General features: G+C 39.5%; 1 protein-coding gene across 3 annotated transcripts in view; it reads right to left on the reverse strand.

Annotated features, from left to right (window-relative positions):
* The window catches only part of DYM (dymeclin), a 394,524-nt gene that overhangs the window by 124,825 nt on the left and 253,673 nt on the right, over window positions 1–16,026 (reverse strand). For all 3 annotated transcript variants that reach the window (XM_027526260.1, XM_027526261.1, XM_027526262.1), the window contains one exon: window positions 7,254–7,356. In XM_027526260.1, the coding sequence (XP_027382061.1) occupies window positions 7,254–7,356 (103 nt within the window). The remainder of the gene's footprint in view (window positions 1–7,253; window positions 7,357–16,026) is intronic.

The following is a 16,026-nucleotide window of genomic DNA, read 5'->3' on the forward strand; positions in this document are numbered from 1 at the left end:
TTCCATTTATAAATGTAGAGGGAATGAGACAAATAGAAAATCATTCCAAACTCAGTAAAATAATGATGCAGACAAGATTGATCAATGGATGCTAGGATTTGTGGGAAAATGTTTAGGAAAAAACTGAATACTGGCATTGTCTCTAAGTATCTTCCCCATATACTCTTCCAATATAGTAGAAATATGTAATAATCTAATAAAATATTTCCAGTATAGTGAAAATAACTACTATATAAAAGCATACAGGAATTACAAAGGGAAAATTAGCAAGTTTATAGCAGAGAATATTGGCAGACATCATCCTAGTGATGTGATCAAGTGAAAACATCACCAGTGCGTGTGTGCTAAGTCACTTCAGTCATGTCTGACTCTCTGCGACCCTACAGACCGTAGCTTGTCAGGCTCCTCTGTCCATGGGATTCTCCGGGCAAGAATATTGGAATAGGTGCCGTTTCCTTCTCCAGGGGATCTTTTCAACCCAGAGAATGAAGTCACCGCTCTTACATCCCCTGCATTGGCAGGTGAGTTCTTTACCACTAGTGCCACCTGGGAAACCCAAACATCACCAGTAATATAGACCAACCCCATGTATTCTCTGGAATGATGCTCTGAGAAGGGCATATCACTTCTGTAGTTATCTTTTCCAACAATGCATAACATCAATCTAATCATGAGAAAATGCCAGACAAACCCAAATTGAGGGACATTCTGCAAAATAAATGATTAGTACTCTTCTAAAGTGTATGACACCACCCTTATGGCAGAAAGTGAAGAGGAACTAAAAAGCCTCTTGATGAAAGTGAAAGAGGAGAGTGAAAAAGTTGGCTTAAAGCTCAACATTCAGAAAACGAAGATCACGGCATCTGGTCCCATCACTTCATGGCAAATAGATGGGGAAACAGTGGGAACAGTGTCAGACGTTATTTTTTGGGGCTCCAAAATCACTGCAGATGGTGACTGCAGCCATGAGATTAAAAGACGCTTACTCCTTGGAAGAAAAGTTATGACCAACCTAGATAGCATATTCAAAAGCAGAGACATGACTTTGCCAACAAAGGTCCGTCTAGTCAAGGCTATGGTTTTTCCAGTGGTCATGTATAGATTTGAGAGTTGGACTGTGAAGAAGGCTGAGTGCCAAAGAATTGATGCTTTTGAACTGTGGTGTTGGAGAAGACTCTTGAGAGTCCCTTGGACTGCCAGGAGATCCAACCAGTCCATTCTGAAGGAGATCAGCCCTGGGATTTCTGTGGAGGGAATGATGCTAAAGCTGAAACTCCAGTACTTTGGCCACCTCATGCGAAGAGCTGACTCATTGGAAAAGACTCTGATGCTGGGAGGGATTGGGGGCAGGAGGAGAACTGGACGACAAAGGATGAGATGGCTGGATGGCATCACCAACTCGATGCACATGAGTTTGAGTGAACTCTGGGAGTTGGTGATGGACAGGGAGGCCTGGTGTGCTGTAATTCATGGGGTCGCAAAGAGTCAGACACGACTGAGTGACTGAACTGAACTGAAAGTGTCAACGGTCATGATATCCAAGGAAAGACTAAGGAAACATGACAACAAAATGCAATGTAGGATCCTGGACTAGATACCAGAAAAGAATAAGGGCAATAGTGTTAAAACTGGTAAAATTCAAATGAGGTATGTGTTTTAGTTAACAGTATTGTACCAAGGTTAATTTCTTAGTTTTGAAAAATGTTCTATGGTTACGTAAGATATTTACAAAGGGGAAAGCTGGTGAAGGCTATATGGAAATGGGGAACACATATACACCCATGGCCGATTCACATGAATGTACGGCAAAAACCACAATATTATAAAGTAATTAGCCTCCAATTAAAATAAAAAAAGTAAAATCCTTTGTAAGTCTAAAATTATATGAAAATAATAAAGAAAGAAAGGACTGAGGGAGGGAAAAAGGAGAGAAGGGAGGGGCAAATAAGTCATAAACATGACAAAAACGTAAAGATCTTTATCTAAAAAGAAAAGTATAAGGTATTAAGTTCTATTTTTCCTTCTTTTCAGTCTAACTCCCCATAGGTAACCACTATTTAATATTTTCTTATGCATTATTCCATAAAAATTAAATGCATACTTTCAATCATACATGTACATGTAACCTATATACTACAAAGTATGGTTTTCTGTTTTTTTCTACCAAATAAAGTGTTATGGATATCTTTTCATATAAATCTATATGGATTGAATTTGTTTTAAAAAATGTCTGAAAAATACTGCATTGGATAAACTTAAACTTTAATCAGTTCCCTAAAGATAGATTTTTTCCCCTTATTTCCATATTTTTGATCTTAAACCAGGACGAAAAATATGGCACTAACAGTAAAGAATCCACCTGCAATGCAGAAGACATAAAAGATGCAGGTTCAATCCCAGGAAGATTCTCTGGAGGAGGAAATGGCAACCCACTGCAATATTCTTAACTGGAAAATTCCATGAATAGAGGAACCTGGCAGTCCATGGGGTTGCAAAGACACATGACCGACTGAACACACTTGTGTAAATATTAACTTTTTCAGAGTATAAAATTAATTTTCTAAATCCACTCTCATGCCACAATGCCAGCCAAGCTGCTATCTATATGTTATTACACTCAGCAAACAGTTATTTTCTTTCCACGGTGCTCCAAGTACTACTTTTTTTAAACGGCTTCATTGAGATAACACCCACAAACCATGCGCACGTACGAGTGCACGGGCGTGCAGTCATGCCCACCTCTCTGTGACCCCATGGGTAGCAGCCCGCCAGGCTCCTCTGTCCATGGGATTTCCCAGGCAAGAATACTGGAGTGGGTTGCCATTTCCTCCTCTGGGGGATCTTCCCAACCCAGGGATCGAACCCGTGTCTCCTGTATCAGCAGGCAGATTCTTTACCACCGAGCCACCTGTGAAGCCTTCACAACCATGTACTTTGTTAATTTAAATGTACAATTTAACAGTTGTTAGTACATTCAGAATTGTGCAACCATCACCACAATCTAATTTTCAAACATTTTTATCATCCCTGAAAGAAACCCTGAACCATCAGCAGTCACTGGCCATCCTGCATCAGATCATGGATTTTTTCCAATAAATATAGTCGGCTCTCCACAGTCTCAGGTTTTACTTCTGTGGATTTAACCAGCCTTGGATAGAAATTTCTATCCGTGGTTGGGTAAATCTGAGGATATATATGGAGGGCTGACTGTACTATACCACTTTATATAAGGGACATGAGCATCCTTGGATCTTGGTATATGTGAGGGCTCTTAAAACCAATCCCCCCCAGACATTGAGAGACAACATTTACTACGTTTCTTCCTATATGTGCAGCTTATGATAAAGTTTGACTCATGAATTAGGTACTAGAAGAGAACATCCAAATTGCTAGCATCACTACTCTTGTACTTTAGGGTCATTAAGCAAAAGAAGGGTTATTTAAACACACGCACTGCTCTCCTGCAACAGGCAGCTGATAATCTGGATGGCTACTATGTGACTAATGGTCGGGATATGCTGGACAAAGGGATGATTCATGTCCCAGGCAGGATGGAGCTGGACATCGAGAGATGTCATCATGCTTCTCAGAATGGTGTGAAACGTAAAACTATCAACTGCTTATTTCTGGAATTCTCCATTTAATATTTTTGGACTGCAGTTGACTGTGGGTAAATGAAACCTTGGAAAGCAAAATTGGGGCTAAGAGGGGGATGACTGTACTTGCTTAGCAAGTTGATGATAAACCCTTAGTTACTATTTCTACATCTGGGGATTTTTCTGACCTGGCTCCTTACTATTTTTGGCCAGGGTCTTTTTGGCTTGTGCCTTTGCATTTATGTTTGGAATGAGGTGGGAAAGTGGATCCTATGAAAAGGTTAAAAATTTCTTTGATGATCACATGGCAATATAATTTGTTTCCTTAAGATTCCACCTAGAATAAACTAGTCATCTCAACTAGTTGCCAAGATAATCGTTAGAAATTAGGGAAACAATGTTTACATGTAATTGTGACAACAGTCCTAATTAAAAGCTACAGTTACATTTAAAAAGCAGCTACAATTCATTTATTATTTTTGTTTCACTGCCTATATTCAGGTTGTGTTTTATACGACCAAAGTTATTTTAGAGGTTTATTCTTTTCTTTTTTTCTTTTTTGGCTGAGTGTTGAAGCAAGTTGGATCTTAGTTCCCTGACTGGGGATGGACCTGTACCCCCAGCAGTGGAAGTGCAGAGTCTTAACCACTGGACTGCCAGAGAAGTCCCTAGGGGTTAATTCTTATGAAAATAGTGTTGAAAGATTCTTCTCTAACAATTCTCTCATGTCTTTTTAGTCGCTGAATTACATTTTATGAAACTCTGACATAAAGACACCCAGAGTCAGCCAAGCCAACTGAATGTCACCAGCCTTCCCAAATGCCTCAATCACTCTCTGCCCAGCTATCACTGCAGTGAGCATTCTCTCTCCCCACGGAGAGCTCAACTGCAATTTTTGTTTTATTTTCCCTTAAGCAGTCAGGGCATTTCCTCATTATCTAGAAGCTGGCTGAAGGTTTCAGGTTTCCCCTGAGAGGTTCAGACAAAATGGCTGTACTAAAGTACTCATGTTAATGTTTTCATAACATGCTATTTGTTTTCTATGCTGTTACTCAATTGACTGGTGAATTATACAGTATAATGACAATAAACTTTTCTTAATAAACTCAGAAATCTCTAGGTAGTCTGAAAGTACTCTATGTACTCCAGTGAGAAGAAAAACAAATCCTTATTTTTATGCACGTATTCAAACTCTCTGCTAATATAGTTCTCTTGGTCCTGGTGTAGAAAGTATACATCTGGGAATTCACTGCTGCATTAAGGCCCTTTCATTTTCCTTTTCCGTCTTTTACAAACAAGTGTTCTAATGCATTCATTGAGGACACAGAATTTTATGTGGTTGTTGGCAAAGACACTTAACAAGTGAAATTTCTGGGGAAGAAAAAGGGAACATAATTTATTCGTCCAATTAATGGCCAAGTTAAAAGAGAACGATAATGAGAACATGATTTCAAAAGTTCATGCTCTCATACATAGTGTTTTGAGCAATGAGAATGACCAATAAAACATGAGTTGTCACTAAGAAGAACTACCACAGCACTTACTTTTGAGGTTGCTACTGTTTTCTTTAGTCATCTTTCAGTCTAGTGGCAGGGGGAGTGATTCACAATCATCTGTACTACAACTGAATCAGTGTTACCCACCCTCTTCACTTAGCTCTAAGCAAAGGCAGCAAAATTCAAGTTCATAAACCTATCTGAAAAACACTGTGATTTGCAGTCTCATACATATAAATGTTAAAATAAGACTGTCAATGACAGTTTCATATGGAATTTTCCTTGTATTTCTAGAAAGCAGATGCTTCAAGAAGTTCCTTTTTATTAACACTTAGTGAAAATTTCATGCAAGAGGAAAACAAGGACTCTAAAAACTGTACAGTTCAATAGCAGACTTCATATATCCATTACGAGTTCTGCTTGTGCGTTCACTGCATAATCACCTCCATAACTGGCAAATGCTATTAAATATGACCCATTTTCTCAAAGAAAATATCAATTTTCAGGCCTCTGATTAAAGGAGAATACTATTAGGGCAACCTCAGCATACACATTCAACACATTTTGTGTGGAATGAAACAACAGGAATACTATATAAATCAAATTATACATGTATAAAAATGACAAAACATTCACAGATGAACAAAATTCATATTCTTAATAAACATAACCCTATTGCCACTCTGGCCCCAAATGTGGATTCTAAGGAGTAAGTATAAAGAATTACTTTTCTTATAACAAGTTATGACAAGAGAATAATTAAATTAGCCATAATGCTCATTTTTTTCAAAAAGATGAGAATATTCAGCTAGCAGGAAAATTTTAAAAGATAGTGTTTTTTTTTTTAAGAGAGAAGTACTTTGGAATTTCAAACTTAATACCTTAATGGGATGACAGATCATAACATCTTTCTCACACACACACTAAATAAATAAATATAAGAGAAGAAAAACAGCGCCAGTCAGGTTGTGGCTGCACATAGCTATCTCTGTTTATCAGTGTCTGATATCCGGACTGGGTGCTGTTCCCACAGTCTCGTATCAGCACAACCATTTAGAAATGAAACAAACCACAGCAGGAAACAAGCACAACAACTCTCTGGCTGTCTGGTACACATCACCACTTCAAACTCAGAATACAAAGATTTTCTGCTCAAGTTTCTGAATATCGACTTTAAGTTGTCCCCAGATAAACAAATAGGGAGGTTCTTATTAGAACTGGATGAACTATCTCTGTGACTCGTGACATGAAAGTTTTTCGTATTCTCATCTAAGCATGCTCCACAATATAAGAAGTGTCATGGACAATGCTGCTGTCCTAAAGGAACCCACACGACAGGTTCGCCTTCTCACTCCACAGTGCTCTTCCCTGGGCTGCGTCTATTCTATTCTATCATCATCCTCTGCGGTCAGGTGGTAATAACCTCTTCATCTTTAAAAGCAGGGGGAACAAATGCCACATGTTACTGCTGTTCTCTGCTGACCACGACTGACGAGACCAGGGCAGACACCCTGGACGAGAACCCCCGCAGAGCCAGTTAGATTCTCTCTCTCCCAGGACTTGAGAATTAGAGGACTCTGAACAGTCAGCAAAAGGCATGACTCTCACTAAAACACATTAAGGGTTGGGAGGGAAGTGGGGTGGGAGGAGGGGTGAAGGTTGCTATTTCAGACAGCAACTATAGAAAAGGGGCCTACGGGACGCAGCAGCAGAATAAATCTGAAGCAAAAAGAAGCAGATAACAAAACTAAATGTCCAGAAAGACAGGCTATTTTGAAGAATCCAATGGCTTTTCAATTTTAGGTTCTTGTTCTCTGAAATCCAGGTGTGTATCTTCCCCTTGAGTTTAGTGAGAAACCACTGCATACTTCTTACAAAATTCCTCCTTTCGTTTCTCTGTAATTAGTTTGGGTGGCCTTCCTGACTAAGGTAATAAGATTCCTAATTATTAACAATCATTGATTTAGGTTTGACTTTCTTCAACCACGTGTTAATAATCTTTGAAAAAACTTTTTCCCTTGATTTGAAATGTTTCTTCTTTATTTTCTATTACAGGTTTCTTAGTGGTCAAGAACAGTCAGAACTTGGGAAGAGGGGGAATTGTTATTTTTTAATTTAGCAATGAAAGGAAAAATTTTTTATTGACAAGGTAACTACTTACATAATCTGGTAGAGGAACATCATTGGAACTCAGCGAACCTCTCAAGGACTGTGTGGCTTGTTCCAGAACTTTGTTGTGTTTTTTCGACAGCAAGGAAAACAAGCTGAAAAAACAAACAAAAGCCCAATTATATTAAAAGAACTAAGTGTCTCCTTTCATAGGTTTTATATGGAATTATATAATTACACAGAATGTCAATTATTTCAAAATATACTTGTAATTGATTATTTTTTATGCCTGTGTGAACAGCAAGATTAACAATACTATTGATACAATAAATGATAAAGTGAAAAGAATGTTTAAATTCTAAGGGCTCTAAAAAATAAAAGTTTTCCAGTTTAAGACCGTATTTCAAGCACAAGAGAAACTTTCAGAAGATTACTATCATGGAAAGAACAGTGGACAGAAATTTAGAAAATCTGGGACATGAACTGACTTTAGGAGTAACTCAGAGTGCATACTCTGTTACAAATCACTTGAGCTTGCTGTATCTCAATTTTCTCATCTTTCAAATAAGTGTATTAGATTATTTCTCTAGCATAATATAGAGTCCACGATTCTATATTATGGCTTTATATTCTTATTTTTCAAAAAGACTGACTTTCAATATTGTATTATAAGATTTTGCTTCTGGCCATGATGGATTAACTGGTACTGAATAACTTGCCTGTGTAAACAACTAAAAACTGAACAAAATATACGAAATAACTGCTTTCAGATGCTCAACAACAACTGAATACAGGATTATGATCCCTAAAATAAGAGAGATCCACAGTGTTGTGTTAGTCGCTCAGTTGTGTCTGACTCTTTAGGACCCCATGGACTGTAGCCCACCTGGCTCCTCTGCCTATGGAATTCTCTAGGCAAGAATACTGCAGAGGGTAGCCATTCCATTCTCCAGGGGATCTTACTGACACACGGACTGAACCCAGGTCTCTGCACTGCAGGTAGTTCTTTACCATCTGAGCCACTAGGGGAGCCTTTTGGGGGGCCCATGTGATTCATTACCTAGAAAGTGAGTTTCTATTCAGAGGAACATTTTAGACTGTGGCTCAGAAAGCTGGGACCCAAGCAGTGCCCAAGAGTATTGCACTGAGAAGACAGATATGAATCTGGGGCTTCTGTGGCAGCTGGAATTTGCAGAGTAGATTGTTAGACTGGAGGGAACTGCAAGAGGGAGGTCCAAAACCTGCTTCAATGTCAATTCTTGAGTGTTTGGCTAAATACTATGCTGTGCTGTGCAAAGACAGACCTCACATGACAGTGAACCACCATTCAGGAGGCACAAACCAAACGGAGACTTTGGAAATCACCAAAGACTGGAAGTATGCTGAAGTTCCAACCTGTCAGAGTGGAGATAACACTCAGGTGAACTCTTGGAAAGATGATGTTTTAGGAGTAGTATTCTAACCAAAAGTAAAGATTATTCTAAGATGGATCCTAACAGAACTAAGTGAGCTATGTTCAAAGTATAAAACAAACTTACATTAAATATAAATGGATTAAACCTCTTGGTTAAATGACAAGAGATTGTCAGATTAGGTAAAAAACTAAACGCAAAAACATGCTGTTTATAAGAGCCACACTTGTAAATTTGAAGATACAGATAAGTGAACAGTAAAATGGTTCAAAAGAGATATTGTTTAATACAAACAATAATCATAAGAAAGGTGGAATGGCTATATTAATACTAGACAAAGTAGGTTTAAGGATAAGATTATTACTAGAGATAAAGAGAGAAATTTTATAGTGATGAATTTACCAAGAAGCTGTAACAGCCATAAATGTGTATATACCAAATAACAGTTTCAAATATATATAAGTATATGATCCTAATATTACATCTACTATATCTAATGAAAAAAGAATTCCTCTTTGGGCTAGACAATGGGTTAAAAATAAAGACACTTCTGATTCCATGTACTTTTCCATATAAGTATGGCTTGTAGTATCTTTTTTAAGGCCTGAAACATTCTAGTATTTCTTAGTGGTATCTTTCTAAATAGAATATTGATCTGAATATCAATTTAGGAAAATACCTAACTATTTCAGATGGTTTAAATGGGATAATTACTAAAAACAAGACTACTAAGTATTCTTTCCAGATTATTAACTAACATTAAAATGTTAAAAAATGAAAAAGTTTCTTAACACTTATGGGTAATGCTGGATGTGCACAAAGAAAATGTAACAAAGCCAAGAATATTCTCTAGATTCATATTCAAATACTGCCAGAAAATCTGTGAAACAATTACTGGGTGAATAAGTGTGAAATCATGTAACACTGATCAAGCACATGTTGATGAAGAGAGATTTCTGTGAAATGGAATAGTCCTGTAAAAGTTTCATGAAGGGGTTAGACTTTACATAAAGTCTTGATGAGGAAAAAACATCAATGCAATAAGACAGAGAAGGCATTTCCAAACAGAAGGCAAAGCACAGAGGCAAAACAGGGGACAGTGAGAAGAGTGAAGAGGAAGTGTGTAAAGAAGTAGGAAAAAGACTCAATCTGTAAGGGTCTGTGCATTGTTTCTGTCATTTTATTTTTATGGGTCTTCTTTATTTGAGTTTTAGCTTTGCCTTGTTTTTTCTTTTTCCAGATTAAAAGTAAACATCATGCTTTTTCCTCACATTCACTCCCATGACCCACTGGTAACAAATGTTAGCAGTTTATTGTCTATGATTCCAGAAATGTTATATTCATCAAAGGATGTATAGGAATGAATACTGTACATATACATCCATGCTTTTTAATTCACAAAATAGGTATTGCTCTGTATCTTGTACTTTTTCCACTTAATAATACAATCTTTGATTCATTCAATAAAACATATATTGACTGTTAGTTAACTGATATCCAAGCATATGTATAAACCACATTTTGACTAATCCATTAGAAAAGTATCATTGCAAAGTTTACAATTTTTTGTATCATAAACAGCACTGCAGTGAACACTCCTGTACATAATTTTTGGCATACCTGAGATGAGACTGACTATAGGATAAAGTCAAACTGCTGAGTAAAAGAATAATTGAACATATTACTGAACTGCAAGGTGTATATATTCTTAAAAATACAAATTATTTTTCAGGCAATGAAAATTAAGAGATAAAAATATGTTGAAATAGTGTATAAAGCACATTCACAAGGAAATGCATAAAAGGGGGAAATTAGTAAGATTCATCTAATTAGTTAGTATGTTGTTATGTTAACTCACTTCAGTTGTGTCTGACTCTTTCCAACCCTATGGACTATAGCTTGCCAGCTTCCTCTAACCACAGGATTCTCTACACAAGAATACTGGAATGGGTTGGCATTTCCCCCTCCAGGGGATTTTCTTGACCCAGGGATCAAACCCATGTCTCTTATGTCTCCTGCATTGGCAGGCGGGCTCTTTACCACTAGTGCCACCTTGGCACCCCTCTGAAATCACAGAACTATCTACAAAAGCAGGCTTCTGCTCAGGACACTTTTGGCTACAGAAGCAGACATACAGCCAGGCACACCAGCTCTGCACACGGCTTCAAGGCCACATTCTAAGGCCTTCAAGGCCATTATATTACATAACTAAATATACTGCTGCTGCTGCTGCTAAGTCGCTTCAGTCGTGTCTGACTCTGTGCGACCCCATAGACGGCAGCCCACCAGGCTCCCCCATCCCTGGGATTCTCCAGGCAAGAACACTGGAGTGGGTTGCCATTTCCTTCTCCAATGTATGAAAGTGAAAAGTGAAAGTGAAGTCATACTACTTAGCGAATTTTCTGAAATAAATGGAGTTTCAGAAGTTTTTTGAGATGGAATGGTCTTTGGTGGTTGATTCTAGTATATGGCATGGCAAGACTCAAACAGGCATCAACGGGGTGCCTAAACAGAAAGCTAAAGCAGTAAACGTACCTGGAAGAAGTGAGCTTTTTGGTATTAGTAAGAGGAAAGGGGGCAAATGGAAAGCAAATGCAGAGCAGCGCATTTCATGTTTACATAATATCAGAACTATTTCATGGGTTCACAAACCTGGGATTTTCTCAGTCAGTGTTCTAAGAATGTACCCTTTAGAGAAGGACAAAAGAGGTAATCTGTGGTAGCTTTTATCATCAATTGAAGACATTTACGAAACAAGTCCTGGGAATCAAAGCAAAGAGGGTTTGATAATGTTTTCTTCAGAGAAGAAAGGCTAGTTTGTTTATTTTAAAAGAGAATACTAACAATCTGCTTTCCTTGTTAGCAGAAGACAAAACAAGGAAGGGAACTGCAATTCAAACATAAGCTCTTTCAGTTGGACACAACGGAAAATTTGACTGCTTCGGGCCTGCAGTGTTGATATGGTCCACCTCAAGAACCTGTAGCTACTGCTCCTAGCTGTTTTTAAGGTCGGTGTAGGAACAGATGATCTGAGGTCACTTCCAGTTTTCTATCGCGAATGAGAAACAGAATTCAAATTTACTCAGGCTATTATTCTTCCGCCATCTAATAGGCTTTTTTCTCAGTTCTGTTAGCTAGAGCTCTCAAAGTTTTCCTAAATTTTTTAAAAAAATTCTAATTTTGTCTTCCATTTAGCATTTTTAGGGCACTGCTGCTACTAAGTCGCTTCAGTCATGTCCGACTCTGTGCGACCCCAGAGATGACAGCCCACCAGGCTCCCCTGTCCCTGGGATCCTCCAGGCAAGAACACTGGAGTGGGTTGCCATTTCCTTCTCCAATGTATGAAAGTGAAAAGTGAAAGTGAAGTTGCTCAGTCATGTCCGACTCTTAGCGACCCCATGGACTGCAGCCCACCAGGCTCCTCTGTCCATGGGATTTTCCAAGCAAGAGTACTGGAGTAGGGTGCCACTGCCTTCTCCTTTTAGGGCACAATGACCTAAATTTATATGAGATATGATTTGCAAATTGCTGAGAAAAGTAACTTTTGCTTAAAGCTTTTGCATTCAAAATACCAGCCCCAGTTAAATGCTAGTGAAAGTAAGCAACATACATGATATTTGTATGGAAGGGGTAATTCTGATTCTGGAAATAAGTGAAACTGACTTCCAAGTGCACTGATACTCAGAATATAGCTGTCATGATAGTGAATTTAAATTAGAAAAAGGCTGGATTTTCCTTGTTGTACAAGCATGTTCATTATAAATTCGTTTAATGGTGAAAAACTAAAAGCAATAAAAATTCTGGTCAAGAATACAATGGGTAAATAAACTGTGGGATAGTCATATAATGGCACACTATGTGCCATTATATATTATACATTATATAATATATATTATTTTATATAGTATATAATATTATATTATATATTACATATAAATATAATAATATAGTATTTCTTCATATATAATTATATGACATTATATTATTAAAGGGTATCTAAACAGGATAAATCTCAAAAAAACAATGTTGTTCAATGAGCAAGGACCCTGGTAGACAATGTGAACAAGGCAATATTATTTATTCAGTGTCTTTAGCATACAAACCAACATTATATATCTTCTACAGATAAAACTTTTGAATAAAACACACATGGAAATGATAAACATGACATTTAGGATAGTCATCATTCTCTGAGAAAGGATGGAAATGAGATCAGGGAGGAAGAAATGAGAGGTTCAGCACACTCTCAAATATCCTTTCAGTTATACTAGATATATACATACTATATATATTTTTTTTGGTTATACTAGATATATACATACAATACATACAACACTTTGGCCACCTGATGCAAAGAATCAATTTATTGGAAAAGACCCTGATGCTGGGAAAGATTGAGGGCAGGAGGAGAAGAGGGCCACGAAGGATAAGATGGTTGGATAACATCACCGACTCACTAGACATGAGTTTGAGCAAACTCGGGGAGACAGTGAAGAAGGACAGGGAAGCCTGGTGCACGACAGTCCATGAGGTCACAAAGAGTTGGGCACAGCTTAGTGACTAAACAACAAAACGTATCGAGGGGACTTCGTTACTCTATTTTTTTGGTGTATGCCTGAAATGTTACACATTTTAAAAACTAATAAAAAAGAACACACTATCCTGAAGAAAACAGAGCCCCTGCCAACAGTCAGCATTTCATAAAAGAAAGAAACATATAAACATGCATGATGAGTCCAACCTGGAATGTGCTCAGAAAACCACTGGCTGCTGCAAAGGGCTGTCATTTAGGTGCCCAGTTGGTGGCAGGAGATAAGACAGTTTAAAGACAGACTGTGGAGGGCCGCTTATGGCACATCAAAAGTCCTGGACCTTTCTATATGGAGTGAGAAGCTAATGGAAGCTAATCAGTCTTAGAAAATGAGTAAAGAGATGTGGTTCCTTGCCCCCAAGGACCTCAAGTCTAATGGAATAAGGGGAAAAATGTCTACGATATTGGAATCAGAGAACGCCACGGATCTGAGAGAGTGCTGTGGAAGTAAAGCTGAAGGCTAGGTACGTCTCCCAGAGGAAATCTATCTTGATAGTGGCCTTGAAGTTTCAGGGGTTTGCCTATGGGGAAACGTAAAGGGGAAGGGAGAGCCATTCTGAAAGGTGGAGAAGCGTACAGAAAGGCACAGAGCCGTCAGGGAAGTACCCAGAGCTTATGAGGCAAAGCTAGTAAAAGTCCACAGAGAGGGGAGTGTTAGACAGGCCAAGAGATGAATCCAGCAAGACTGGCAGGATCTGTTTAAAAAAATGCCAAGAGGTTTGCACTGTCAAGTTACTGAGACAGACAGTAACTCAATCATTTACCAAGAACTGACTACGTGTCAGGGATGAGCAAGTTGTCTGCTCTGGATACAGCTACTAGCAAAAGCCACAAGACCTCTACCTTGCCCTCTTGGAGGGCACGGTCAGGTCAAGGAGGATATGCTTGTATACAAGTGCTCCTGTCACTGGTGATGGACAGATGCGTGGGCAGAAATGGGGACAAAGATGAGGGTGTCTGACCACACCTGAATTGGGGACAGGAAATCATTTCTGGAGATGATGCCTGAGCTGAATCTTAAGGATCAATCTGAAGTTAGCCAAGCAAATCAGGCAACAGGAAAGGTAACATGGGCAGAGAGCAGAGTATGAGAGGAAGCAGGGAAATCCGAGCATTACGGGTACAGTCAACAGTAAAGCACACATGCTCATAAAGTGTGAACACTGGCACACCACGGTATGGTCAGGGCAGGAACAGGAATAGTTCATAAAGAGCCTCTCATGTCTTAGTGAGACCTTGGACTTCATCCTGAAAGCCAGAGGTGTTTTCTGACAGCAGGACTACAAAGGTAAGTAAGAGAAAAATACAAAGCTGCTATGTTTGGTGTCCAGGTGGGAAGTGGGCAGGAAGGGTGACCAAGCCCCCTTGTTCTTCTCTGTCCTCCGTCTCTCCCTGATGCTCTCTCATCTCGAGGTGGCTGCAGAGGCCCTGTCACAGAACCCAAATACCCAACACCTGTGCAAGGAGGTACAGCTACATAACAATTACACTTGTTTGAGAAAGATTCTCGGCCCCTAGACAGGATGGGAAGGTTGGACAGGGTGGGCAAGAGAACAGGAGTGGATATAGATAATTTGGCATAACTTTCACACTGCTAAAAGTGAGAGGTGAGGAGGGCTTGAATTGAAGCAGGTATGAGCTATTTGGGGAAAAATAGGAATCCTGGATGATTCTCAGGTCTGGGAAATCTAGTGGCTGGCTGAGAATGTGACTGAACATGTCAGGGATATATGAAGAAGAGCCAAAGAGCAGGGAGAAGACCTGGGAAACAAAGAGCTGTGTCTCAAAGACAACAAGCGCAGCAGCAGACAGACTGACGGAGCTTCCTGCGCATCAGACACTGTTCACCATCAGATACCATCTGAGGTGTGTGCTATTATTCTCCAGCCTTTTTTTATTTTGAAGGGATGATGAAATTGAGGCGGGGAGTGGTTAAGGCTCATAGCTACTAAGTGGAGTCAGGAGTCAAATTCAGGCAGATGGGCTCTCATAGTGGTGTTCTTAACAGTTCTGCCATGAAACTCAGAGGTGCTCCAGAATACCCAGATGCCCACGGTTAGAAATGTCCAGATTCCAAAAACACCGTGCTCAGGAGAGACGTTAAGAAATTTAAGGGCTGTTAGCATCAGTTGACCCACTCCAGTACTCTTGCCTGGAAAATCCCAGGGATGGAGGAGCCTGGTGGGCTGCAGTCCATGGGGTCACTAAGAGTCGGGCACAACTGAGCGACTTCACTTTCACTTTTCACTTTCATACATTGGAGAAGGAAATGGCAACCCACTCCAGTGTTCTTGCTTGGAGAATCCCAGGGACAGAGTAGCCTAGTGGGCTGACGTCTATGGGGTCGCACAGAGTTGGACACGACTGAAGCAACTTAGCAGCATCAGTTGAAATCACAAAAGTACAGGTGATCACCCAAGGATAACACATTACTACTATAAAATAAGGACAGAATTCTGGGTAAAGCCAGTAAAGAGTATTTGATGAAAGCTCAGAGTAGAAGGAGGGGAAGAGAAGACATTTTTCTGGAAGTCAGGAGAACCATCTTAAGGGGGGAGCACTCGCCACTGTTAAAAAGTAAAGAAGGACTGAAAAAAATAGTCACCGGATTTGACACAAGGCAAGGAATCAACGGTGATGGTAAAAGAAACGTTTTTCAGTGGGGAGGAGGAGGCAGAAGCTGGCCCCCGGCGGCTGGGAGAGAAGCAGGACGTGGGGAAACAGGTGGTGCTGGGGCGAGGAGAGTGAGCGTATAAGCCTGTGGAGGAGGCAAGGCAGACAGAGGTCAGTGACTAGGAGGGGCAGTGGGGGCCCCTCCTTGA

The sequence above is a fragment of the Bos indicus x Bos taurus genome, chromosome 24 (genome assembly GCF_003369695.1).
Source record: "Bos indicus x Bos taurus breed Angus x Brahman F1 hybrid chromosome 24, Bos_hybrid_MaternalHap_v2.0, whole genome shotgun sequence".
In the NCBI taxonomy this organism is placed as follows: domain Eukaryota; kingdom Metazoa; phylum Chordata; class Mammalia; order Artiodactyla; family Bovidae; genus Bos; species Bos indicus x Bos taurus.